The 25,700-nt window shown below is 33.4% G+C and overlaps 3 protein-coding genes across 12 annotated transcripts in view; 1 reads left to right on the top strand and 2 right to left on the bottom strand.

Moving 5' to 3' along the window:
• The window catches only part of LOC129806062 (tropomodulin), an 85,933-nt gene extending 74,108 nt beyond the window's left edge, over nucleotides 1–11,825 (bottom strand). For 3 of the 10 annotated variants that reach the window (XM_055854392.1, XM_055854400.1, XM_055854417.1), the window contains exon 1: nucleotides 10,947–11,534. In XM_055854392.1, the coding sequence (XP_055710367.1) occupies nucleotides 10,947–11,024 (78 nt within the window). In that variant the 5' untranslated portion in view covers nucleotides 11,025–11,534. Of the gene's footprint in view, nucleotides 1–10,946 lie in introns of all 10 variants that reach the window. The other 7 variants (XM_055854457.1, XM_055854472.1, XM_055854466.1 and 4 more) reach the window with 4 other exon arrangements.
• LOC129806049 (prolyl 4-hydroxylase subunit alpha-1-like) overlaps nucleotides 1–25,700 on the bottom strand; it is a 186,297-nt gene that overhangs the window by 79,646 nt on the left and 80,951 nt on the right. The gene's annotated exons all lie outside the window — the stretch shown is intronic.
• The window catches only part of LOC129806124 (J domain-containing protein), a 40,485-nt gene continuing 38,476 nt past the window's right edge, over nucleotides 23,692–25,700 (top strand). Inside the window, exon 1 of the mRNA XM_055854499.1 lies at nucleotides 23,692–24,048. Coding sequence (XP_055710474.1) covers nucleotides 23,962–24,048 — 87 coding nt within the window. The 5' untranslated portion in view covers nucleotides 23,692–23,961. The remainder of the gene's footprint in view (nucleotides 24,049–25,700) is intronic.

Below are 25,700 nucleotides of genomic sequence, written 5' to 3'. Positions count from 1 at the left end.
AGTTCTCCAATCTCCCTATATTAGATTTTAATTTTATTTACATACGTGAGCCCCCATGAGGGCTTACACAGGGAAGGATCTTTCACACGTATTTAGAGCTAAATCCTAAAGTTAAATAGTTCTCCAGGACAATTTTACAGATTGACTAATCCCTCTAATTATGACGAAGCTAAAAAATAGAATGTTTACATTTTGCATGCAAAATCTTAAATACAAAACTAGTGAAATAAACTACGAGTTAATCCAAACTACTTCCCACTTAATTTTTAAGGTATCAAACTTGTTAAAGTTTCTAAAGTTTTCTAGTTTATTAGTTTTTATAAAAACTAATAAACTATCAACTTTATTTATTAATAATTTTAAAGCTCATGGAGTTTTTAATACAAGAAGAATCATTAATTTTAACAGAACATAAATTTCTCTGGTGTGTAGAGGTCATTAGACAAACAATCGTTAATTTTGAAACCTAAATCTTTAATCTTTATCTTTATTTAGGGGAGACTGGGGCAAAACTTGTCATTATTTCACGAGCTCTTAGAAAACTTAAACTTAAAATAGGGGAACTATCTCGAAAGAAATGTGATTTTCGAATCATTTTCTAAAAGTCGATTTTGTGGATATTCTCAAAATTGCTGGGGCAAATTTCGGATAATTTGTAACGTTTTACTCTCGCAAACGTTAAAAATATCAAATGGACATACAGTAGAGTCTCGTTATAATCCATATTTGGTTTCAGATTTGACACTTGGGTCGCACTATAGTCCATGTAATTTTTTAAAATTATCAACGATTTTTAGTATTGAAATTGCTCGACGGCTTCCACTTTCTTTGCGATTGTGGTACTTGTCCTTGCTCTCTTCATTATGGATCACAATTATCACAACTACTTAATAAAGTTTGCCAAAAATATTAAAATAATTATGCTTGTTGCGTACAAAAAACGTAACCTAACATAAAATCAGTGTTTTGAAATCAACGGTCGATAAATTGTGCGGACTATAGAGCGATGGCCTATAGCGAGACTCTACTGTATTCTTATAGGAAATTTACTGCTCTGCAACATTGTAGAAGACCATTTCCCTCTATCTCGAAAGAAATGTGATTTTAGAATCATTTTCTAAAAGTCGATATTGTGGAGATTCTCAAAATTGCTGGGGCAAATTTTGTCAGTCTTCGGATAATTTTTGACGTTTTACTCTCGCAAACGTTAAAAATATCAAATAGACATATTTTTATAGAAAATTTATTCCTTTACAACTTTGTCGAAGATAATTTTTCTCTATCTTAACGATAAATGTGCTTAAATTGAGCTAATCAGTATTGATATTTTCTGTAAGCCAAATATTCCAAAAATAGGTCTCAAAATTTCATTATTTTTTATTTTACATAATCCTTCCTCGAATCCCTTGAAACTTTTTAGGTTTAAGAAGGTTCATGAAGGCTATCTATAATAAAAATTTCAAGCCTCAGACTCTTTTATTTTAGTAAATAGTGAATATTGTAATTTTCGTTTTGACAAATTTTGCCCCAGTCTTCCCTATTTCAGGATTATTGAGATATTCGGCAAGTTTTTTATATTGTGTAATAAATATAACAAGTGATTAAATTAATTTATAAATACTGAAATAATGGAATTGATAATGAGTATTTCCGATAATTCTGTTTAATTGATTAATACGCAGCATCAATTCGAATCATATAGTTATTAAAGTTGATTAATTCTACTACAATATGCATACTTTACATGCTATCATTTAATTCCAAAAATTGGAAAAAAGTCATATTTGTATGAATACACGTTGGAAAGAATATAAATGTATTTTATACCTTAAATATTCATTGGCAATTTTGCAGAATTTACAATGAATGGAAGACATAGCGATTGTTCAAATGAAAACAAATGTTTTTCTCTCCTCTTCTTGCTCACAGAGATTTTTTTAAACTAAAAAAATAATAGTAGCAAAATTTGTCAAACTAAGAGATAATCTAAGTTAATTTAGCTGGTTTTTAAAAGAGTTTTCAAGATGTATTAATATTTCTGAATTTCACTGTATAGCGAGACGTCAGGAAAGTAAAAACAAACTTTTTGATACAATATGAGCAAACTAAATTTGAATTTTGCTCAAAAATAACTCTTCTCGAAAACATTTTGAGAGCAATTTCCTGATTATAAGTTATAACTGTTTTACAACTCAAATCAATTTATAATTAGCACTTTTGACACTTTTCAAATTGTATGCATCCAGGAATGATGCATTTCGCCAATATGAATTTTCCACATCTATCGCCCACGTACATCTGCAACGTTTCTTTGGGTTGTGCAACAATTGCAAAATATATTAGTACGGTAACATAATTAAATTCTGCAATATTTTAGCATTTGATTACATGAGATGCTTCTTTGCGTTTATTTTTCCTTTCTATCATGCTCTCCCTGGATGTGATGCTTTCCATATAAATATAATAAATAATTAATTCTTAATGAAGAGTTGGTTATCTTGCTGTGACTAACGATGCATTGAAGCGGTCGTTAGCATTTGATTGCTTGTACCACGCTAACATTGCAAAATCACTTTCTATTGTGCAACAATAATTATGTTGAACCATAAGAATTTGACCGAACCCCTTCTCATGCCCCTCCAACTCAATCCCTTATGTTCTCCGTCATGATTTTATTGAGGAAAAATATTGCTAGCTTTGTGACTAGAATTTGCTGATTTAGATGAATTCTTTTGAAATTATTCCCTAATTCCACTCTGCAGCGTCCCGACGTCTTTATGAATGACGTCTTTTCTCTGACGTTTCTCTCTCTATGATCTTGGCGGGTATATATGCGAGATGAAGGCAATATGTTGTAAACTGATGTTCATTATCACGGTTCTTGTAGGAGGTACAGATTTCACATTCAGAATTTTCAAGGAATTTTTTTGTCTTTCCTCCTAGAATGACTAAGAGGAACGCAGTGATGTTTTTGATAAATATTTTGGCAATTATAGAAAATGATGCTATTTGTGATACAAGAGACAGCACATCTTTTGACCCAAAGTCACCCCTAAAACAATTTTACTTTCACTATTTTATGGAAATTTCCATGGCAAAAAGTCCAAGCTCTCATGGCCTAAAGTTCAATCTCTTATCCATCCAATAAAGCAGTTGCAGCATATCCTGTCACTAAGTCTATTTGTACTTGCAAAAGCGTACAAACAAATAAATTGGACAGATATTTGCTACGTATCTCTTGCCAAAAATTTTCAAATTGAAAATTTTCTGTATATACTTAACGAAATGTACGTTATTTACGTGCAATGGGAAGGAATAAGATGGGCTATGAGAGGGAAAATGGAAAGAGAGAAAAAAAAGAACGTCGACGGTCTAAAATTAATCTCCGGAGACTGCGAATCCCAATCACGTAAGTTTAATTGTAAATGGCCGAGAGCACAAACCGAATTCTGTCGGCAGAATCTCTTGAGAATTTGTTGTCATAAATTTTACTATATCGCCAAATAGTGGCAATTATTGGGAAGATACATGATTTGTAACCATTCTCGAGGCTTTTGGAAAAGTCCCATAAATCACTAATGACCATGTCGCGGTCTGATGCAATTTCAGAAGACAGAAAAATATGACAAGTAACATACCAGTATAAGTGAAAGTTATCTTAAACCAACTTGTCTTAAAGTTATCTTAATTTACATATTATAGTACAATAAGTCGATAGCACACAAAAGAGCAAGGCTCAAGTACTTTGGGTTGATTTCAGAAATTGATTAGCCCTCTAACATAGAGAATTCAATTCATATGCACATAAGATACACATCATACCAAACACCAATTGTGATTAAGCAAGGATATACATAGGAAGGATGGAAGGAAGTTATCAAATGTGCATTTGAGACAGTAATATTAATAAAAATGCTTTATATTAAAGTATATATATTTAGTAAAATACAAAAGAACTGAAAATGACCAGTGATATACTAGATAAGCCTATGATAGCTGAGATTCTTTACAGACGACATTCGAGTGTCTATAACTCGAAAGGCGAGCAAATTCCTTTTTGAGTTGAATATCGGAGGAAAAGAATTACATAGAACAAAGTGATCTCAGTGGTCAAAATCGATAAAATTTACAATCGTTTTTGGACGTATTTCGAGTTAAAATACCTGAAGTTGCAAGCATTTCGAGGTCGACTATGAAATATTGCATCTACCATGAAGGAAACTGGGGCAGAAGTAAACACTAGAATTTCATTTTAATTAGATATCAGGCTTCAGAGACGAGACCTATATGGATTGATAGCTACAATAGGGATCTTTGTCCACTGAAGAAATGGTTGACATAAGTCCAAATAGTGTAGACATAAATATCAGTGTTTCGTGCTACGCCTGTTTACTACTGCCCCAGTCTTCCCTAAGCTTATGCTTATCCAGAATCCAGACTGAGGTCAGGTCAGGGTATATCAAGGGCGAGTGCGACCCATAGTTGTAAAAGACTCGACCTATTTACAATTTCACTAAAATTTTATGAAAAACTACAACTTTTCTATATAATTTACAACAAAGTTTCGAAAATCGATTTTTTGATTAGAGGAGATTGGGGAAGAACTTGTCACGAATGGCGTTAGATATTGGAATGTTATAGTTTGCATTAGAAGGAGTTTGGAAACCGTAATTTTATCTAAGTAAACAGTTCTCTTAAAAAAAAATCATTTGCTGACTAACTTTGCCCCAGTCTCCCCTAAATTCATATTCGATTAATTAGTAATTAGTATGTAGTATTCGGTGGCAGACAAAATCCCGAAAGCCAAAATCCCGAATGTTCAAAATCCCGAAAAGGTCAAAATCCCGAAAACCAAAATCCAGAAAGCCAAGATCCCGAAAGCCAAAATCCCGAACGCCAAAATCCCGAAAAGGTCAAAATCCCGAAAACCAAAATCCAGAAAGAAAAAAACCCGAATGTTCAAAATCCTGAAAGGGATGAAATTATACGGGGGGAAATGTTTAGAATAATTTTCCAAGATACAGAAGATTTCCCTTTGCCTCCAGAAAGCGCCAGTGCAATCGTGGGAGTAGCTATGACACTTTTAAGAATTCGGGATTTTGGTTTTCGGGATTTTGGCCCATTCGGGATTTTGACTTTCGGGAGTTTGGCGTTCGGGATTTTGGCTTTCGGGATTTTGGCTTTCGGGATTTTGACCGGGACCCGATGTATTCGATTAAAGGTAGTATATTCTGAAAAATTGTTAACTTTCACGAGACCTTAAAAAATCATCCAAGATCATCAAATTTGGATATTTTATAAGAAAAGATATGGCTATGTGTAGAATTAATTTTTGATCTGACTCCAGTTAGAGGGATCGGAAAGGGTCAAGTTATTTTTAATCGAAAGCTCTAAATCCCAACTATATCATGCCACAATTTCATTTCGATTAATTTTATAAGGGCTGAGTTATTGGGAAAACAAAATTCAGAAGTGTCTTAAGTGGCTTAAGGAGCAGGGTTTAGAGTTGAATCAGATATCAAAGATTACCATCTGATGTCATCCACACGATATTTAATCTTTGTCGAAAACCGCTTGCTTATCGATACCTCTTACCGTTTGTTCACCAGAAGAGTTTGTACTTCGACGAAACGACGATATTTAATCGATGTTTTAGAGGGTCAAAATCTATATACATAAAGTTTGGATTCGATTCAACGAAGTCGCATTTTACCTCGGACCACAGAAGCTGAGATTGTGAAGAATTTCGGGAAAACTAAAACTTTTCTTTATTTGATGGTTTTTTGAAAAGTGATGCAAAAAAATCGTTTTTAATTTATTTCATAAATACAGAAGAGTCGTTGAAAATGTAAATCTTAGCGTAATTAACTTTCTTTTGCCTGATTTGCAATTGCATCATGCTAAATGAATTTTAGTTTTTGAATTTTAGCTACACGTAATATTTACTCTCATATTTAAGTCCCATTGCGTTCTCTGTAGTTTAAAAGCATTCAATTTCGATGCTTTCAATTTTGTTGCAATTCAAAGCGCAACGTAACAGTTTATATTGAGGAAGGGTGGAGAAGTTTCAAGAAACTGAAATTGTTTTCATGCTCATTATTAAATCGTCGCCTGGATCAGCAATTGCTATAAGTTCCTCGTCACTTTTATCGCGAATCTTGTAACAATATGGAAATACACAGATTATAGAAGAATTACTCAGTTAGACGACAAGTAAGTTATTGCTGATCCATGCTACGAATTTTCAAGATAACTAACTCCAAATAATTTCTATTTTATAAGGGCTATTTGAAGGAATTGAGCGCATTTCCCATTAATTTAAGTTATTGCAAAATTTTGTATTTTTGAAAATCATGCATATCTGAAACTACCCCGCCTTTCTCTAGAAGAAAAGTAGGTAGGTTTTTTTTTACTAAATAAATTGTGTTGAAACATTTTAATACTTTACAGAAAAAAATTGTTGGTCAGCAAAAAATTGAAAAATTGCACATTTTAATTATAAATAAATATTACTTAATAAATATACAAATTAAAATAAAATTATATTCAAGCCTAATTTATAAAAAGCAAAATTAAAAGAAAACAATGATTTCCTAATGTAATGCAGAATTAATTTTCAATATATCTTATTAAATGGAATTTGGTTTGTAAAATTTAAAAATAAAAACAATTTTGTAATAAAACTAAAGTAATTGTTTGCAATAACACTGTACTTATAATCCAAAAACCTTCTTCGGAATATGTGCGAAGAATTTGCTTTTAAGAAACAAAAAAGAAAACATTTCACTTTCGGAACCATAGAATACAATAAATTTGAAAAAAAGAATTTGCGTTTCAAACGCATTTTTGCACTTTTTGTTTTACTTCTTTAAGTATCCATTCCATTTTGTGGAAGGTTTAAATTCAAAAGCATGTGAAATATTTTCGCGTTTTTGCTGAATGAAATAAATTTGCGGGGTGAAGTGTAACCTCATTTCTTTCCTCAGAAAATAAAGTAATTAATTAATTGATATTTTTCTGGCACACAGATATTTTTGCATGAGATAATGTCTCATTTCTTTCAATAGGGTAGAAAGAGAAAATGATAACATCCATGAGGATGATAGGGAGTAAATTCCGAACCATGATTTTTTTTTGTTAACATTTCCTCAACAATTTACCACCAAACATTTTTCCACGTTAACCTTGTTGATGGTCTTGATATCATTTGGGGAAATCAACAAGTTTTTTTTCTTTTCTCACAAAATTTTCTCTATGTCAGTGTGACTAAAAAATTTGCTTGATTGCAGATGAATTTATTAATTAATAAGAGTGTAGATTTTAAATCATTCAACACTTTCATCATCATCATTTTGCGTTTCCTCTAACCTACACAACACTCAGAGAAAAAAGATCAAAATTTCACATTTTCTTAACAATTTGTTATAATGTTCGGTCTTAAAAGCCAAGATCTTTTATTGCTGAAAAAAACTTAGCCTAATTGGGGGACATATTGCTGGTATAATGGATATAATTTTGCTAAATTGATGGAAATATAGAAATAATGCTAAATGTGTTCTATTAAAAGTTGTCATTGAGATTTGTCCCAGAGTTTTCATTTCCTCTGATTTATTTAATTCTGTAGGATTCATGAAAGGGCACAGTGAGGGTATTGCCCTGTGATACAAATTAAACAGGCATCATTCTTTATTTTTAAAAGAAAAACTATTTATAATTAGTATTTTCTTGTTTTGACTATAATTTAATTTTTCTGAATTTTATTCAAATTTGCATTAAAGCAATCAGTTGATCATATTTTATTGAGTAGTGATTTGTTTTATGTGAAAATCAATTTTAAGGTGCAGTTCAAAGGTCAAGTAAAAATTAAATTATATTAAATTAAAATTCTAGTTTAAACGCGGACGTTCACGAAAATTAAGTTTCAGTAGGCAAAGTGCTCCCAAGTCAGCCTATTCCTCAATTCGACCTGTGGAATTATTTAACCAATTTTTTAACGTTTGATAGTCAATGTCTATGAAATTTTCACAGATCTGCATTATATATAAAATAATAGATTTTATAATAATGGACCGGTTAGACCATATTATAGGAAATCTAACCTAAGTAAATTGAATAAATAATAAATTATCCCACTCACTGGCTGAGTTGAGGAACCGGCCAACTACAGGGCATTTACTTAAGAAAAAGCATGAAATTTCAATGACTTTTACTTCAATTCTGCAATAAATAACTTAAAAAATTAGATACTTAATTAAATAATCATAAAATTGAAGATTTTCTACGCTACATAAAATGTCTCAAAACCGTTTTTTCACCGGTTTTCTTGTGTTTTGTGTTTAGATAGATTTGTATTCAGCACATTCTTATGGAATTCTAATATGGGCTAAGAATATGCTACTCTCGGGTATAAGGATTCTGTAAGTGAAGTGATGGGTTCACTTTTATTTTGAATTGATGAATTGCTAAATTTTGTTAAAAACAAATAACAATAATAATAATAATAATAATGATGGCACAACGTTCCATAGAGGAACTAGGCCTTCCTACTAGGGGAGTTCGGGACATCCATTACTATTTTTTCTTATACAGCGATAGGGTTGTCAGTTTCATGCCCCGTAGAATCAAGTGCAGTGAAGCTCAATGGATGCAATTCGAACACCTTTAACGCCAGAAAAATTTCTTAAATTAATTAATCTTAAAAACAAATTAAAATTATTAATTTTTTAATGCATTTTCAGAGATATTCTTACAGTTTTTTCGGTTAACTTTGTCAACTTGGTGAATCGTTCACTTTCCTAGCGAATCGACCACTTTACTTACAAAATACCAACTTTGGAAGTTTGTTAGTTTTTTTTTTTAATCTCGTATGGGAATTTTAAAACTATGCAAGCCATGGTGAGGAGACCTCGACCTCGGGGCAGACCTAGAACAAGGTGGCTGAATCAAATTCAGGATCATGCATGGGAGCGCGTTGGGATCGAACCCGAACATTTTCCTGAAGTGGCGGAGGATCGACAGGCGTGGGCTGCTAAACTAGATTTCATGGGTCTGCGACCCCAATAGGTAGGGTAAGTGTGTCTAATTTCGGCATAGTTGCATGCAAGCGTCAAAATCTCAAGTTTGAAATGTAATATTTTAAATACAAATTGAATTTTTTTATTCTTTTTTTTGTAAGAGTGTTGCTTGGAACCTTGTAAAGAGTTTACCGTCATTACTTACTCTAAAATCATTCTGAATACATTTTAAAATGAATAAAAATATAGACATAGCTTTGGTGCCCTATTTCGGCCACCTTCATTCTCATAGTTCCTTGCCCTTCGGGAATTCTTCCAATATCTTTTTCACGTCATCTCGCTTGTCGAATCTACATTTTTTGTTATTCTTTTGCATTGTATAATTTCTAGAGTACGTAAAATCTAAAAGTTCATGGAAATTCGAGGAACAAAAAAGGTGACCGAAATTGCAAGCTGGCCGGAATTCGGCACACTTACCCTATAAGCAGTTGAAAATTTTATTTTTTTTTCATTTATTGATAAAATGATGATACATTGATAATTGAAAATGATGATGATGGTAATTTTTGGTTAAATAAATTCTCTAGAAAATATTCTTCTGAAAAATCCCAAAACCGAAAATGGATACGGCGCTTTAATGTAAACAGAAATCCGAAATTGTTTTAGAAAATTCACTATATTGCATAAATTATAGAAAAATGTTTAAAACTTAAATTATTGTTTTTCTTTTATTTTTTAATATTCCTTCCAGGAATTTGAGTGTTATTTCCCGCATCCTCAAAACTTCTGGCGTTCAAGGAGGTTCATGCTTGTGGTAAAAATTTTAAATTTTAGACTGAGACTATTTTACAGTGAAACCTTACCGAGTTTAGAATTTTATAATAGGTTGTCACATTTTACCCCAGGTTCTCTTAAATAAAGTTGTAGGTTTCGTATGTACATTTCAGCTTTAAGATTGTAAACATTTATACATTTTAACTTAAAGCTTTTAAGGTAAGATTTTTTTTTAATAATTTTTTTTGTTACGAAGAATAAACTTCAACCTTGAAGAGTTCATTTAAAGATTTAAACAAAGATAATCTCTCATAAAATAGAAGAAGAAATTTCATAGAATATTTAAATAATAAAATAAATTTAATAGGTAAATAAAGAAAAAACATATTTCAAAGTCTCCATTTTTCTCTCTATGTATCATGTGGGACTGAATTGGAGTGACCGAGTTGATGGCAACGAGGAAGACTAATCCAATTTTAGATTACATTCTGGTAAATCCTTATTGTGGTGTTTTTAGGCAAGATGCCTATTAAGTGCCAGATGCACTATCTTTGGGAAATGAAAGCATTGTAATATGCATCACAATGAAAAGCTGTTGCTGTGCCTAATAACCAGAATTCATGCTGATTTTCCTCGTTCGGGAGACGTTGGGATGATGTCTAAAATTAATCTGAGTTTTGACCCAGCACTTCACAAATCCGTTAAAATTTTCAATCTTGCAAAATACTCTCTTTGTATATGTTTATATGTGTTTTTCCGACATTATTGAGCCATGGCAGAGGAAGAAGTAAAAAAAAAGAGCAGCTTTGAAGAAGAGGAAAATCACACTAAACAATTCACAGAATTCAATAAGTTTCTAGTCAACAGTTTGAGGATGCCGCATGATGTGTTACATAAATCTCACAATAGTGATAAAAATATAAGGAAAAAAAAAGAGGAGAGATTGCAGAGAAGCGAGTGTTTTGTGGGGGCGTTTGAGTTTCAACGGGGGGAGCTTTTGTTAGCATTAGAATAACATTGGGGCCAATGGAGTAAACTGTTGGGGCATTTTCACAAGAAATCACACCGAGAGTGGTCTACTTCCAAAGCACAATAGTTTATATCTGGAAGGGCTGGAAGGTCTCTCATGGGATAACATGTAAAAGGCATCCTACTCACTTCCTGTATTTTGAAGCTCTTGCGCACGACCTTTCGGTGCACTTCCGTCTCATACGTTTCCTCCACAGTCTCAGCCATCTCGCTCTCTGGACTTTCCCTGGCTACACAAGACTCGATGGTAATCCAATTGCTGGGAGCTATTTAAGTTGATACAATAGAGTAACACGAGATGACAAATATTGAAATATTATCACAATGTCTTTAATATTCACTCAAACTCCTTCTCTTATGATTTCTCTGTATATAATTAATTTTCCTCAGCAATAAATGACAAACTAATTCAAATTTTGGCTCACAGCACAGATATTTTTTTTAACACTTTTTCGCAAAGTTCACGATCGCCAAAAACAAAAAAAAAAACAGATTTAAAATTTTATGAAAAAATCACTGCTACATCCACCGGAGAAAATTCACAATTTGCCATCAATTGAACTGAGCCCCAAAGTGAATTGAGCACAAGCAGAAAGACGAATCTTTTTGAATTGTGCAACGAATACACAATAGCTCCTTCGCTGGTGTTCTCGCCAAAAGAAGATTATTCAGACGTTCTGGTGGACCACTGATGAAAGTCTTAACCTAACTAACAAAGTACGATCGATGGTGGACAGGCGAAACCGTCTCTCCGCGCCGGCATCGTGCTTGGCCCGCGATTTGCTGATGGTGGCAGACAGAGCCGCCACTAAGCGCCATTTATTAAAGCTAATTTTATATTTTTCAACTTAAAAATCTGCTTGAAAATCTGTTGCCATTGACTTGGCGTCCAACTCTTGTGCGCACACAGTCATATGTATACGATAGGAAAATTCATGGAAAATGCCCAAAAAGGGGGGAAGAGATACCATAAGAAACTTTCAGCGCAGGAAAAATCAAATCGACACTGCGCTCATCTCCAAGTACATTTACCCACAATGGAATTCACTACGCACCAAGGCTGTAGATTAACCTTTGTTGGCTAAAATTGTCGATTTGGGATTTTGCCTTTTTTTCCTCATCACCAGGCACGGGATAATACGCCTCTGAAAATTTTGCTAATGGTATTTGCAATTTTCACTGCGAAGTTGTGAATTTTACGCGATGGGGAAATGTACGTATGTAGTCAGATGTAAATACACCAATTTGTTTAGTCACTGTATTTATACAGTAAATTATTTTTGAATGCTTATTAATTTGAGGAAACATCACAAAAAAAACCACTGTATTTTTCCTTGTTGTGGCGAGAAAAGAATTTTTCTTTCATTGAAATAAGCTGAATCTTGTTGCTACATCCTTATGGCGCTTTGCAAACTATCAAAAGATCATTGTACGAATTTTTGTAACAAAGATGAACAATGTGATGGTACATAGACTTTTTCCAAAGTAGTTTCTGTTTTGGGATAAACATTTTATTGTTAGAAAATTAACCCTTTGTCTTTGGATTACAACAAAGAAATTTACAAGCATATTTTGAATATTTCAGTAGATTGTACAAGAAAGAAAATCACGACAAGTTCCACAAGTTCACAATTGGCACAATTGAATAATTAAAAAAAATTATTAAATAAGAAAGGACTTAAATTTTAAATATGATGTATTGCAACGACATTATTGTAACCCAATAAAAAGAATATTTTGAATTATCATTTCGAAAGTACTCTAAGTGTATTAGTGTATTTATTTTATAAAGCCTTGAAACATTTTTCCATTACAAAATAAATCCCTATTTTCTGGAGTCTGACGGAAACTTTATAATGTCCTCAGTTCTGCCGGTGTTCGTCAGAAAAGTATTCCTTTTTAAATTGGAAGAATTAGGTTTTTCTCCAGAGCTTTCGACCCTTTGTGTGGGTCTTCTTAACTGGGTCAATTCACTGGGCACTCAATCTGTAAAGTGGTAGAGCACTAGCTCTATGATGCAAGTGTCCCGGGTTCGAATCCCCTTTAGGTCATCAGGAATTTTTCTGGCGTTTTATGTATTCGAATTGCATCCAGTGAACTTCACTGCACTTGATTCCACGGGGCATGGGAATGACCTCAACCCCGTGGTATACGAAAAAATAATAATAAATGTTCCGAACTCCCCTTACGGGAAGGCCTCAATTCATCTATGAACCGATGTGCCACCATTAAATCCTTTTTTATTATATATTTTTGTCCAAAATACTTTGATTATGAAATATCCGCAAATTGATGTAAACTGAAATATTTTCTGATTCCAAAAAATTTTACAGTTTTTTTTTAACTGAATTCACGTATGTTATTTTACTTGATTCGGACACATGATTTATATTTACGACTGGCTGGATTACCGTTAAATCCTACAAAAATCACAATTTTGTTAGCTGGAAAATTATAAAACATGTCAGAAACTAATTGTGATTAGCACAATTAGTTTCTGTAAAGTAAGTAAGTAAGGGAAACTGGGGCACCACCGAACACAGTGATTTTTTAATTAGATATTTATTAAACTTCAGAGGCCGAGGCTTGTATGAATTCATAGAAGGATGCTCATCTATTGAAGAAGTGGTCGTCATAGTCCGAATACTTCACTGGTAAAAGTGATGGTAAAAAACCGATGATCCTTTGAAAGGGTCACTGTTTTAACACCTATTTATCTCCGGAATAAACAAATAAAAAAAAATAATAAAGTCATCTTTGGTGTTCCCTCAGTTGAGAGAAATACCTCTTATCGTATTCAAGAGAACCTTTTAAAGGATCAAATATGATCCATTTTTGTTGAAAAGGGTCAATTTGACCCTTTTATTTTTACCAGTGTTTAGAAATAAAAATCAGTGTTCAGTGCTACTTCATATTCGGTGGTGCCCCAGTTTCCCCTATAAAAAATGAAAATTCATAGAGTGTTTGACTTCACTCAATTCGAAGAATATGCAATTTTTCTTTCGTTATAATTTTCGACAAGTATTGGATTGTTATCAACTGAAACAGGTTTATACATTACTTCAAAAACATTCAAAATTTTTAGAAAAAATATATTTAAAAAAAAATAATGAAGTTCTATACGTAGTTCTCTATACTCAATTACCAAAAACTGATTCTCACGAAGTATTTCAAGAACACGTTCGACACGTTAGACTTTCTAATCGAAGATCTTTTCAATAAATACCAATTTTAAGAGAATATTGAAAATAATGTTTAGATGTTAAATTGTAACTTGAGCATCACACATCAAACTTGTTAAAAGACTTCCTCAAATAGAGTCTACTATAATAACAACGATATTAATATTTCAATAAAAAATTTTGAGCCTGAACATTGGACAAAAATATTTAATTATAAATACAACAATCTTTTTCATAAAAAGAAGATTAAGGTGTTAAATTTTGCTGTATTTTAATATTAAAAAAAATCGGTGATTTTTCAATCCTCCTGTGCATTTTTTATGAGCATATGCTCTTCATAATGTGTATTCACTAATGAACGTGTTAAAATGCGCGAAAAAAATAAACATATTTGAAATGAAAATATTTCTCTTCTTCTCTGGCACCATAATATTTTATGGCCAATCTTTTGATCTAAACCTAAAGCTTGTCATAATTAATTCTTACCAAAATGTCTGCAGCTCGATAAAAAATTGTAAGTAATATTTTTATAGTCGTCAATTTAGTAAAATTTCGGGCACTTTCTGACATTTTATTAAAGACGTTATTGACACGCGACGTCTTCATGACCTTATGTTCCCTTATTTTTAAAACATTACTTGGGCGGACTTGTTACTCATAGTTAAGATTTTCTCACAATTACAAAATTTTTAAGATTAATCAAAAATTTATTTATTTATTTATTTAATGTGAATATCACATAGTTTGTGATATTCACATTGTAGTGGCTTTGAAAATCGAGTCAAGGATGAATGGAGAAATTGCTCGATATGCACGATTAGGGGGAAGTCCAACGCCAGTCGGAAAGCCCAACAATCTACAATCTAGGGGGAAGTGGGGCGCCTTTAAAAGTGGGTCACCTTTGAATTTGGGATTTTTCTCCTTAGTTTAAGTGGGACTAAGCTATTTAATAATATAATTTAGCTTCTCAATCTGTTTGTGCAGCTAAGTTATATCACGATTCACGATAAGTCTAAATTTTATTTAAAAATAGTTGAAAATCTCAATTTCAAAGGTGCCCCACTTTCAAAAGTGCCCAATTTCCCCCTGTATACGCCAAGATTATAATTAAGTAATTAAATATATCCAAAAAAAGAAAAATTAACGTTCATTTTCAAAATAAATCAAAATTAAGATTACGGTGAGAAGGGACGGAGTAAAATATAAAGGAGAATAAAATTTAGAAAATAATGATTATGAGAGGAGCTGCAAAAAAAAGTTGATATTTCACATTGATTGTATTCTAGGTTAGTTATAGCATATTTTGACTTACGTTAAAATATCAGAAAATTTATCCTACCAATACTTAATGTTAATTTTACTAATAAAATTCTGTTTAAGTCGTTTTTTGGGATAAATATAAGTAAATAAAGAGAATAACTAAAGCTTTAATTCAGTTAAATATTGATTTTGAGAGTTCAAATAAGTTGAATAATTACGTCAAGGATAAAAGCGAGTAGCAGATACGTCCCAGGCTTTCCGAGGTGCTCGTACGTCACTTAGATGCTATACCTCAAAAATACTTCGGCATCATTTATCGTTTAGTGGTTCACAACTGTTTTGAACCGATTTATAAATCACTCCATTGCACAAAATACCTTTGGAGCAATAAATTTAAATTTCGGATAAAAATTAGTTATTGGATGAAATTGAAATCATTTGAAATGGGCTCAAGCTTGTCAAGCATACCAAGATTTTCCCAATGAACACAATCATGATGCTTTTCGGTTGATAAATACCCTGTCTTTTAAATCTTGGAACTTGAAAACCCGTTATTGGGAACGATTCAACGGTATTTTTGTTACAAGGCCGAAATTTTCACCTGAGTAATCTAAACGGTGGCAATCAAAATCCTGAAAGCCAAAATCCTGAAAGCCAAAATCCCGAAAGCCAAAATCCCGAAAGCCAAAATCCCGAATGTTCAAAATCCTTAAAGGGATGAAATTATATGGAGGAAAATGTTTAGAATAATTTCCCAAAAAAAAGAAGATTTCTCTTTGCCACCAGTAAGCGCGGTTGCAATCGTGGTAGTAGTTATAACACTTTTAAGAATTTTGGCTTTCGGGATTTTAGCGGTCGGGATTTTGGCGTTGGGGATTTTGGCTTTCTGGATTTTGACCGGGACCCAATCTAAAATATATCCAATAATGAAACAAAAGCACACTACACGTATTCGAGCAATCGGAAAAAAAACATGGTTGTGGAGAACAAGGAGAGGAGTAGGGGAAGATGAGGGACATGTTAAGGTTCCAGGGTCGACTTTTAGGGGTTTCCAGAACGTCTTAAGTCTCTATCTCTAACCATTTGTTCTCTAAGCGTTGTACCGGTCAGACACACAGACGGCCAAACAGCGTTACGTCAAAAAACTCGAAACTTCAAATATTCAAATTCTCTCAAAATACCACCTCCTGGATCGTAAGAAGTCGAAATATGTTTTACTTTTATTTTGGTGGAGTTCGAGTAGTAAAATTGAAACACTATAAAATTTTCAAAAAATATAATCTTTGAAACATTGCAAGTATATTTTTTGGTAAATTCAGAAATCATACTTTTTCTTACATTTCTATGGTGATCAAAAATATATTAATTTATGGATTATACAAAAAATTAAGAAATGTGCTTATTAGCAAATATTGCTCCGCATTTCTTGTTATATTTAATAAATTAATAAAAAATAGTCATAAAAAATATGTTATACACTGAAGATAGTGGACACTAAAAAAATATCAATTATTTTATCTGTTGCAGTGGTTGCAGTGTTACGAAGCTTTCGTAGATACAAATTCTATACACATATAATGTTTATAATAGTTGTTTTTTAAATGTTAAAATTTATGTAAAATATAAAAGTTTATTGTAAAACACAAACCGACGTAATATAGTTAACGAGGTGGGGGTTCCGGAAATCGTCGGGAAAAATTCCTCACTCAGGGAAAACTCATCAACTTATCGCAAAAAAAAATGCGATAAGTTGATGAGTTTTCCCTGAGTGAAGTATTTTTCCCGACGATTTCCGGAACCCCCACCTCGTTATAAAAGTTTATCTTTTACAAATTATTCAGTTAGTGTTTAAATTAGGTTAGTTCAAATATAGTTGATTGGACTTTAATTTCAGAAAATCTAAAATAAAATTTTACCGAATTCTATTGGATTTAAACTCTAACCGTGCTATCACACTAGGATTTTTCCAATTTGTAAATTCAATTCAATTTTCAGATGAATTATTCCTATGCGTTATTTTGCATTAAAAATCATTTGAATTAATAGATTTTCGCTCATTTATTGATATGAACTAATACTTGGCCCACCAAAACATGTTTAAATATGCTAAAGTAGCATAAATGTGGTTGCTCAAATTAATTTCAACTCAGCAAATTAAAATGTTAAAATTGCTCAACAATTCCAATTTAAGGCGATATAGGCACCCTCATTTTCGTTATTTCTTTATGCAAATGAGGTTCAACTATGTGAAGAAGTTCCTCGAATTTTTCAGTAGCCATACGAAGAAAATTGTTGTGTTCAAAAAAAATCACCAGTTGCGATGGTTGCGATATTTTCATACATTTTTTTGAATGAATCCGTGGGCAGATCTCTCTTGGATCCATTTTCTGGCCCACAATCTCTTCCTTTTACATTGAGACACATTTTTATTGAACATGTATTGTATTTTTTGTATTGTATTGTATTTTTATTGCCAACATGTGCCTTTACATTAGCCTCCCATACCAAGCGTCCGCCGCCGTCTTAGGGCCTCGACAGACCTGAGGATTAGCCGAGAGACGGCTTAGCATAATTATATTCGAAATAATGATTAAAGTATATTTCCATCATTTTCCACTAATTCGCCTCTCGGCTTAAGTCGTAAGTGTGTCTAGGGCATTAGCGTTGACGACCAGCCTCCAAAGCCAAACGGCAGAAATGCTTTTTCTCAGGCTATATAGTCTTTTGTCGTGTTAAACGATCTTTTCTCTGCAGACTATGTATCCTACATAAACTAGAAAAATTTCTTCCTCTTCACTGGACTCACTCATTTTTCTAATAATGTAACAAAATCACAAATGACAAAATAAAACAACTAGCAATCTGCGCGGCTTATTTGAATTTAGCAAATTTCTCGCAAAAATGTGTCCTGGCTATGAAAAATTTCAAGTGGTTCTAGCAGTTTTAATGCTCAATTTGCTGAATTTAATTTAAAATTAAATTGTGAAAAATCCTAGTGTGATAGCACCGTAATATTTAGTGTATAGAATTTCCATTCTATAAGACCTCTTATTTTAAGAGACAAAAGACGGTTGGATTTTGAACATGCATGGAGGGAGAGAGAAAGAGGAAAAAGTGGTGAATGAGATCAGCTGGAAAGAAAGTAGGGGAATAAGCGGGAACGAGTCAGGGAGTTACATAAGAGACTTGATTTTGAAAAGAGACGTGAGGAGAGAAAAAGATAAAGTTCATTTTGTGAATTTATTATAAAATTATTAGTTCAAACTACAATGACGTAGAGTTAAATTGTGTTCAGTGGAATAAGAGGAGAATACTTGTAAATAAAGTTATCGGTGAAATAAATATTGGTGAAGGTGAAAAGTGTGTTTTCCTGCCGCAGTGGACTTTGTTAAAGGGCATTTGGCGGTCATCGAGGAAACGTCTTCTGGAAAATCCAGCCGCCTACGTTCCGGATCACTGTTGAAGATATTTAATAAAGGAATATATATTTCCAGGTACGTGAATATCACAAACGGTAGAAGGAAGCCCAAGAAACACACAGTCCCTGACAGATTTATAACACCACAATATATTTATAGGTAAACTGGGCAGGAAGAAGAGGGTATTAGATATCACAGAATCCTATCACAGAGAAATTATTGTTTACCACAGGTAATTCTCCACATTTAGAGATAAGAGTAAAAAATAATCTTCACAACAATTATATTTAAATAATTTCTAAATTGGTTATTATTTTGTTTCATCAAGATAAGTAAGTAGCCTGTCCTGGAAATTAAGTAAAGAGGAACTAACTCGATACAAATTGAATGCGTTTAATGTCTGAAAAATTCCAGAAACCTCAAAACGATTCAAACCCAAGACACTTACATTACAGAGCAAAACCTGAACCATTTCACTAATTGGGTCTCCATAATTCGTTGTAATCAACAAATTTTGCAAAATATGCCAATTTGTTGGAAACAATAGTTAGCATTTTGTTAAAAAATTTTGAATTCAAATTCAAATTTTCGAGACTATGAACCAGTACAAATTCAATTACTTGTGGTTAATAAATTTTCCTCTCCATGGCATAAATTGTGGCCAGTTGGATAGTCAGTGGCAATAAATGGAATATAATTTGTCTTCTCGTGCACGAGTGATTCAATTTATTTTCATCGATGGAAAGTGATGGTAAATATTTGTGAAAACTAATCTACAATGGTGAACTTGGAGTGGCATTTGCTCTAGCTGTTGGACGATGATGGAGTATGTTTGAAATAACGAAGCTAAATCACGATAGACACTCTTTTACATACACTTAGGGGATCTACATTTGAAAGAGCTTCAATTCGCCGCATTTTTATGCAATTTCCACCAAACTTTTCCCGTACAACTCTGAAAGCTATCCCGATGATCTCCATTTGTGAGCTTTTTTGTTGTATTCTTTTGATACTGAACTTTCAGTTTAATTAACAAATGGACGTGCAGATTCTATGTGCATGGGCTATGTAGTACATGACAATATGTAAGTCTGATGGAGCATGAGAATGTACACATGTAGCGGCCACTTAGCGGGGCAATAAAATGGGGAAATTCTTGAAAGCTGGGGCAGTAAAAGCTCAGACCCGCGCATGGTTAGAGAGAACGTTACTGGTAACTCACACTTCGAGAATACAATGTAACAATATTCCCACACAAATCACAGTCAAAGAATTTTACAAGGGGCGAGGCATTCTGAGCTTTTGAGTACTAAATTTAACTTGCAGGTAAAAGAGTAAAAATAAAACGGAATAGAAAGGAAATGTAATTATTTATTCATGTAACAGATGCTTTTTTGAAGAATTTACAATTTCCTAGAAATGAATATTAAAAATTCAGAAAAATCGAAAATCAAATAGGGTGTGTTCACTGAGAAAAAAGAGGGTGCGATAAACGTTTTTCCTCAGAACTTTAACAATTTTTAGGTATAAAAATATATTAACATTTTTTAATGTTAATTTTACACCTTTTTAAGGGTAAAATTAACATGAGAAAGGGTAATTTTAACCCATAATACACCTGAAAAGGGTAATATTTACACCGATTTTGGATCAATACTGCAGGGTAAAATTAACATTTCCGGAATGTTATTTTAACTTTTTCGGATTTCTCTCAGTGTTACTTAATGTTTTTTTATAGGCGGAGTTTATTTGAAAAGTAAGAGCCCTTCTTGTGCCAAAGAAAACCAAATAAGAAAGGCTGGAGATTGAGCAATATTTTGGTAAAAAGGGTGATATGAGATTAATAAAGTTGTTTAGTGGTTGCACTCTGCTTTTTATTGCTCAAACTCTATAAAGAGAGCAGTCTTACATAATTCCTCGATGTTTTGTATGACCCTAAACTTCCAGCTTCTAGCCACGGGGACCATTTATCTCAAACTTTTAGTTCTAGACTATTTATAAGAAAAGGTGTCACGTATTTGTTCATTCGAATGTGATTAGAGTTACAGACTAAACGGTCAGAGGTAGAGACTTGGAACCGTCAGGGAACCCTCATAAGTCGACTTCTGTATTTCATTAACAAGATGTTCATTCCTCCCTTCCCGACCATTTTAAATCATTTCATTCTTGGATATTGACTTTGTCCAGGCGGACATTTCGTCCTTATACGAAAATATAATTGAATCATTCCTAATGGCGCCTGGCACACCTTTTCAATCGAGTGAAAATCAATCGATTCAACTGGTTCAAACTTAATAGAAATTTCAAAACCTTTCCAATGAGCTCAAATATGATGCAATTCAGTTGAAAAGTACGCTCTCTAGAGTCTTTTGAACTTTGACCTAGAAAACCGGTATTATGGCGCTGCCACACCTTTTCAATTTAGTAAAATTCAATCGATTGAAATTTTACCTCTTACTCTTTAAAACTGAAATAAGATATATTTCTCTCTTTCTGTCAAATGAAAATGAAAATTTAAATTTAAATTTCATTTTCAATTTCAATTTTGATTGGATTTCAACGATTTCAATTTTCATACATTCAATTACATTGGAAAGGTTTTGAAATTTCTAATAAGATTGAACCAGTTCAAATCGGTTATGAGACGGGAAGAAACCAGTTATGAACCGAAAAGTGATTTTTGTTCGAAAATCAATTCTATTACCCTTAAACTATTTTGCAGTATCTTTTAACTCTTTCGCGTCTTTAGGGTCATATATGACCCGGGGAAAAAAGTTTCTTTTTGGCTATTTACATTAATTGAAATCTAACTGGAGTCTTGAGAAAATGAGCCAAGCATCTTACATCCTTCTATTATGATGTCGTGCACGAACAGATAGATTTCAATTAATGTAAATACCCAAAAAAAAACTTTTTTCCCCGAGTCATGACATTACCCTAAAGACGCGAAAGAGTTAAGTGATTTATTAATAGGCTTTAATTAGTTGTGAACCAATAAACGGTAAATTATGCGAAAATACTTTTGGGGTTGTAGAAGATTTTCCGCCAAGTAACGGCAAAGAAAACTTCATGAAATTCTTTTTATGCATTCAGAAAATTTATATACAACGTGAATATTTTTAGATCAATTTTCGGTACTTAAAGTATATATTGGTTCCGGCGTACCTTTTAGAACTGAAAAGTTCAGTTAAATGCCAATTCACTCCGTCTTTCCAAAACATTTTGCATATGTCTGTGTCACTCTCTTTGGCACTTTCAATTGAATTTATTGAAAACTTTTGGGATAAAAAAAGGACGTGAATTTCGATTTTATGAAATTGTCCTGATTTAAAAGGTGTGCATTAAAAGTAATTGTTAAATTTAACGCATTACAAAAATTTCATACATTTGGTGCTACTTTAAAAACAATATCAAAACTAGTTCTCAATTGTAGGCAATATGAAAAATTTAGTTTCTATAATCTGATTAGTTCCATTAGCTTTAAAGCATAGAGGGAAGTGGGGCACCTATGAATGTGAAGCAATTTTGAAATTGGGATTTTACGAGTACACCTATTTTTAAATAAAAAATTGATCCTTATCATGATGTAATTTAGCTGCACAAATAGATTGAGTAGCTAAATTACACTATGTGGCTTAGTTCCACTTAAGAATTAAGCTTACTACTTACTTACTTAACTGGCGCTACAACCAATTACTGGTCTTGGCCTGACTCAGGTTCCGTCGCCACTCGAGCCTGTTACGCGTCACTGTTCTCCAATTCCGCACCCCTAATGAGCTGGCGTCCTGGTCCACGCCGTCGGTCCATCTGAGGCTGGGTCGGCCTCGCCTCCTCGTAGCATAGAGTCCGCACCTAAAGACTTCCAGTCTTTAGGGTCTTCTGGTCCTCATCCTTGAGCACCAGATGACCAGCCCACCGGAGCCTATTGAGGCGTATTTGCTTGACCACAGTTACCTCTCCCTAACACTCATACACTTCATGGTTGTATATGCACCGGAATCGTCCCTCCTCACAGATGGGGCCAAAATTCGTCGCAGGATCCTCCTCTCAAACGCGCCTAAGAGTTCGCAATTCTGTTTCCTGAGGACCCACGTCTCAGACGAATACGTGAGGACTGGCAGGATCATAGTCCTATACAGCAGTAGCTTAGTCTTTATGCTTAAGGTTCTGGACCGGAAAACTCTTGATAGACTGAAATAGGCCTCAACCGTGCGCGGACTTCTGTTGAGATGTTGTTGTCGGCTGTGATTGTTGACCCAAGGTACACGAAGAAGTTGACAACTTCAAAGTTGTAGTCCCCCGTCGAGAACTTTGTTCGACCGATGCTCTCCGTAGATGTTGCCGGAGTTTTTTTTTCGCCTTCGTTTATCTGTAGCCCCAGATTTCGTGCCGTATGCTAAATCTGGATGACGGCCTCTTGTACAGCTCTTAAGCATAGGAGAAAAATCCCAATTTTAAAGGTGCCCCACATTCAAAGGTGTCTCACTTTCCCTTAGCCCCAGGACTCCCTGTATTAGTAGAGGTCCTTTTACAATCTAGTTTTCGTATATGGACTTGATGACGATTTCTAAAGACAATTTCCAAAATTATACAATAATGAAGAAGAAAGACTATTAACTATCAGCTTACTGACAAAAACTGCCTTTGCAATATGATTAACCTTAAGCGGTCGTCAGACTAGAGGTTTAACCCAGTTCTCGAAGGTCTCAAAATCCTAAAGAGCGACCAATTTTATTGCTTTTTCAAAGTTTAATAGGTCATTTATCTTTAATAATTCAATCCAATGTTAAATTTTTCCAAAAAATGGTGATTGATAAGAAATTAAAGCCATAAGGCATATGGCTAAAGCCTTAGGTCTGAAGCTCGTATTATACTGAGTGGCCCCTGCCTTTGGATTGACAGACCTCTGGAACTTTGTTTCAGTGTGAGACGTGACTGGAGGAGAGATCGGGAACTTTTGCAGAGGATGGTGGAAAATGATGTGACAAGAGAGGGGCAAAGCAGAGTCACAGTGTGGAGCATTGCTTCAGTCACTTTCCAACGGCTGTCCAGTGCGAATGTGAAGTGTTTTGGCCAGCCGGATTAGCTGTGTTGGTAAAGTGAAACCCAAACACTGTACCATCCAAGAGTCTCATACTCCAGCGTAATTTTTGCAGCAATATCACCCACAAGTGTCTGTGACAGGGCTAAAGTGGTGGGCAATTTATTGCGAGATCGTGGACAAAGTGCTATTTTGAGTGTTTCATCGAAAATTGGAATTATTGATACTGTCATCCAGCAATTATGAGTGCTGTCGACGAGATAATTGCATTCAAGAAAAATCCAGACGAGGATTTCTACGCACTGCTCAATTGTGACGAAAATTCAACTGTAAGTCCCCCCCTCCCCAATCCCACTCTACTTGACATTCAAAATTCTAATCTCGTCTCTGGATGAATTTACGGTCGTTGTCACATAACATGAGTTATCTCTTTGGGGATTGGAAGTAAAAGGGAGTAAATGTAAACACTTTTAATCAATGAATTTATTTTACCCTCACCCCAATGACCTTTTTTTCTGCCACGACTTGCAATATACTATATTTTGCTTAGATAGACTTCAATTGAATATAGAAATCAATTTTCATTTTCCATAAAGTTTCAATTAATGCCTCAGCTTCAGTACAGTGTGGCTAAAGCAGTCGACTAATGGGAATTTACTTGCGTTGGGAAAAAACCAACGACTTGGAGGGGGTTTAAAAGTGATGGTTTCTTTGAGTAAATGCAAGGCTAAAGCTACCGCTTTATTGCTGACCCACCAAAAGTCTTGTCTGCAAAAATAAATACGTAATAAACCGGTCTTTTTTCGAGCTAAATGTCCAATTTTTAGAGTCAATCACAAATAGAGTGAAAAACCAAAACATTCCGTAAACCTTTCACATTACATTCTTAAAAAAAAATACCTTAGGATATTTACACCGATTGAATATTTTTACAATACTTGTTTAAATAGTCGTTGATTCTGAAAATTATTGTAAAGCTTTTCATTTGGGGATTTTGAAATAAATATATTTGCCGTAAATTAGTAGATAAGTCGATAAAAAATCATTATTGGTCAGTAAAAAAAACTTGAAATGGTCAATAAAATATTCATTTTGGTTAGTAAATTATGCAAAAATTGATCAGAGAGGACTTTAAATGATTTTTAATATGCCTTAAATGCTTTACAGCTGTTCAATTATATAGGGTAAAGTGCTATAATTTGGAATTAGTGTTGCAAGTTGGACAATTCGCCGGTACAAGTTGGACATGGCCTTTTTCTTGATAAATACAGTAAAAAAAATTGTTGTTAAGCACAAGGAACCAAATTATAAAACTAAAGCATTAAAAATATACAAATAAAAATGAAGTAGTAAATTTATCAAGACAAAAATCCCTGTCCAAATTGTACCATTATTGTCCAACTTGTACCACTTTACCCTACTTGTCAAAAATATTTTACACATTTCTGTACACTTTTATGTATTATTTTTATGCATTGGAAATTCAGAAAAATCGGCAGCACCATTGAAATTCTGAACTTTATTAAACTCTGTCACTAATGGCTTCTATACACTAGAGAAATTTATGTCGATATATGACAGTTTTTCCTACACAAGCGTACGTGATTTGCTTCAATGTGGACATAAATTTCTCTAGTGTGTATAAGCCACAAGTCAAACAAAATATATTTCAAAATTTAAGCAGAAATGTCTTCTTACTCCCATACATATAAATTAAGAGTTTAGAAGATTTTTCGTGAATTAATTAGCTGAATCTTTCAACTGAAAGTTTGAAAATTGTTAGCAGCGCCCCTCGTGGAAGAAGACAGTGCCCTCGTGCGGAGAAAAGTTTTTCAGAGTCAGAAAATTCACAACACTATTTGTTTATTTTCGTTTGTCAATGAAAACATTTTCCATGATGATAAAGTTATTTAGCTCTCTCAAGATGTGAGTGGTAAAAAGTAGTAGGAAATATTGAAAATAGTACAGACAGTGTATATAA

This window comes from Phlebotomus papatasi, chromosome 1 (assembly GCF_024763615.1).
Source record: "Phlebotomus papatasi isolate M1 chromosome 1, Ppap_2.1, whole genome shotgun sequence".
NCBI lineage: Eukaryota > Metazoa > Arthropoda > Insecta > Diptera > Psychodidae > Phlebotomus > Phlebotomus papatasi.
Note: the sequence above shows the minus strand (reverse complement) of the source record. Positions and strands in the feature narration are given on the sequence as shown.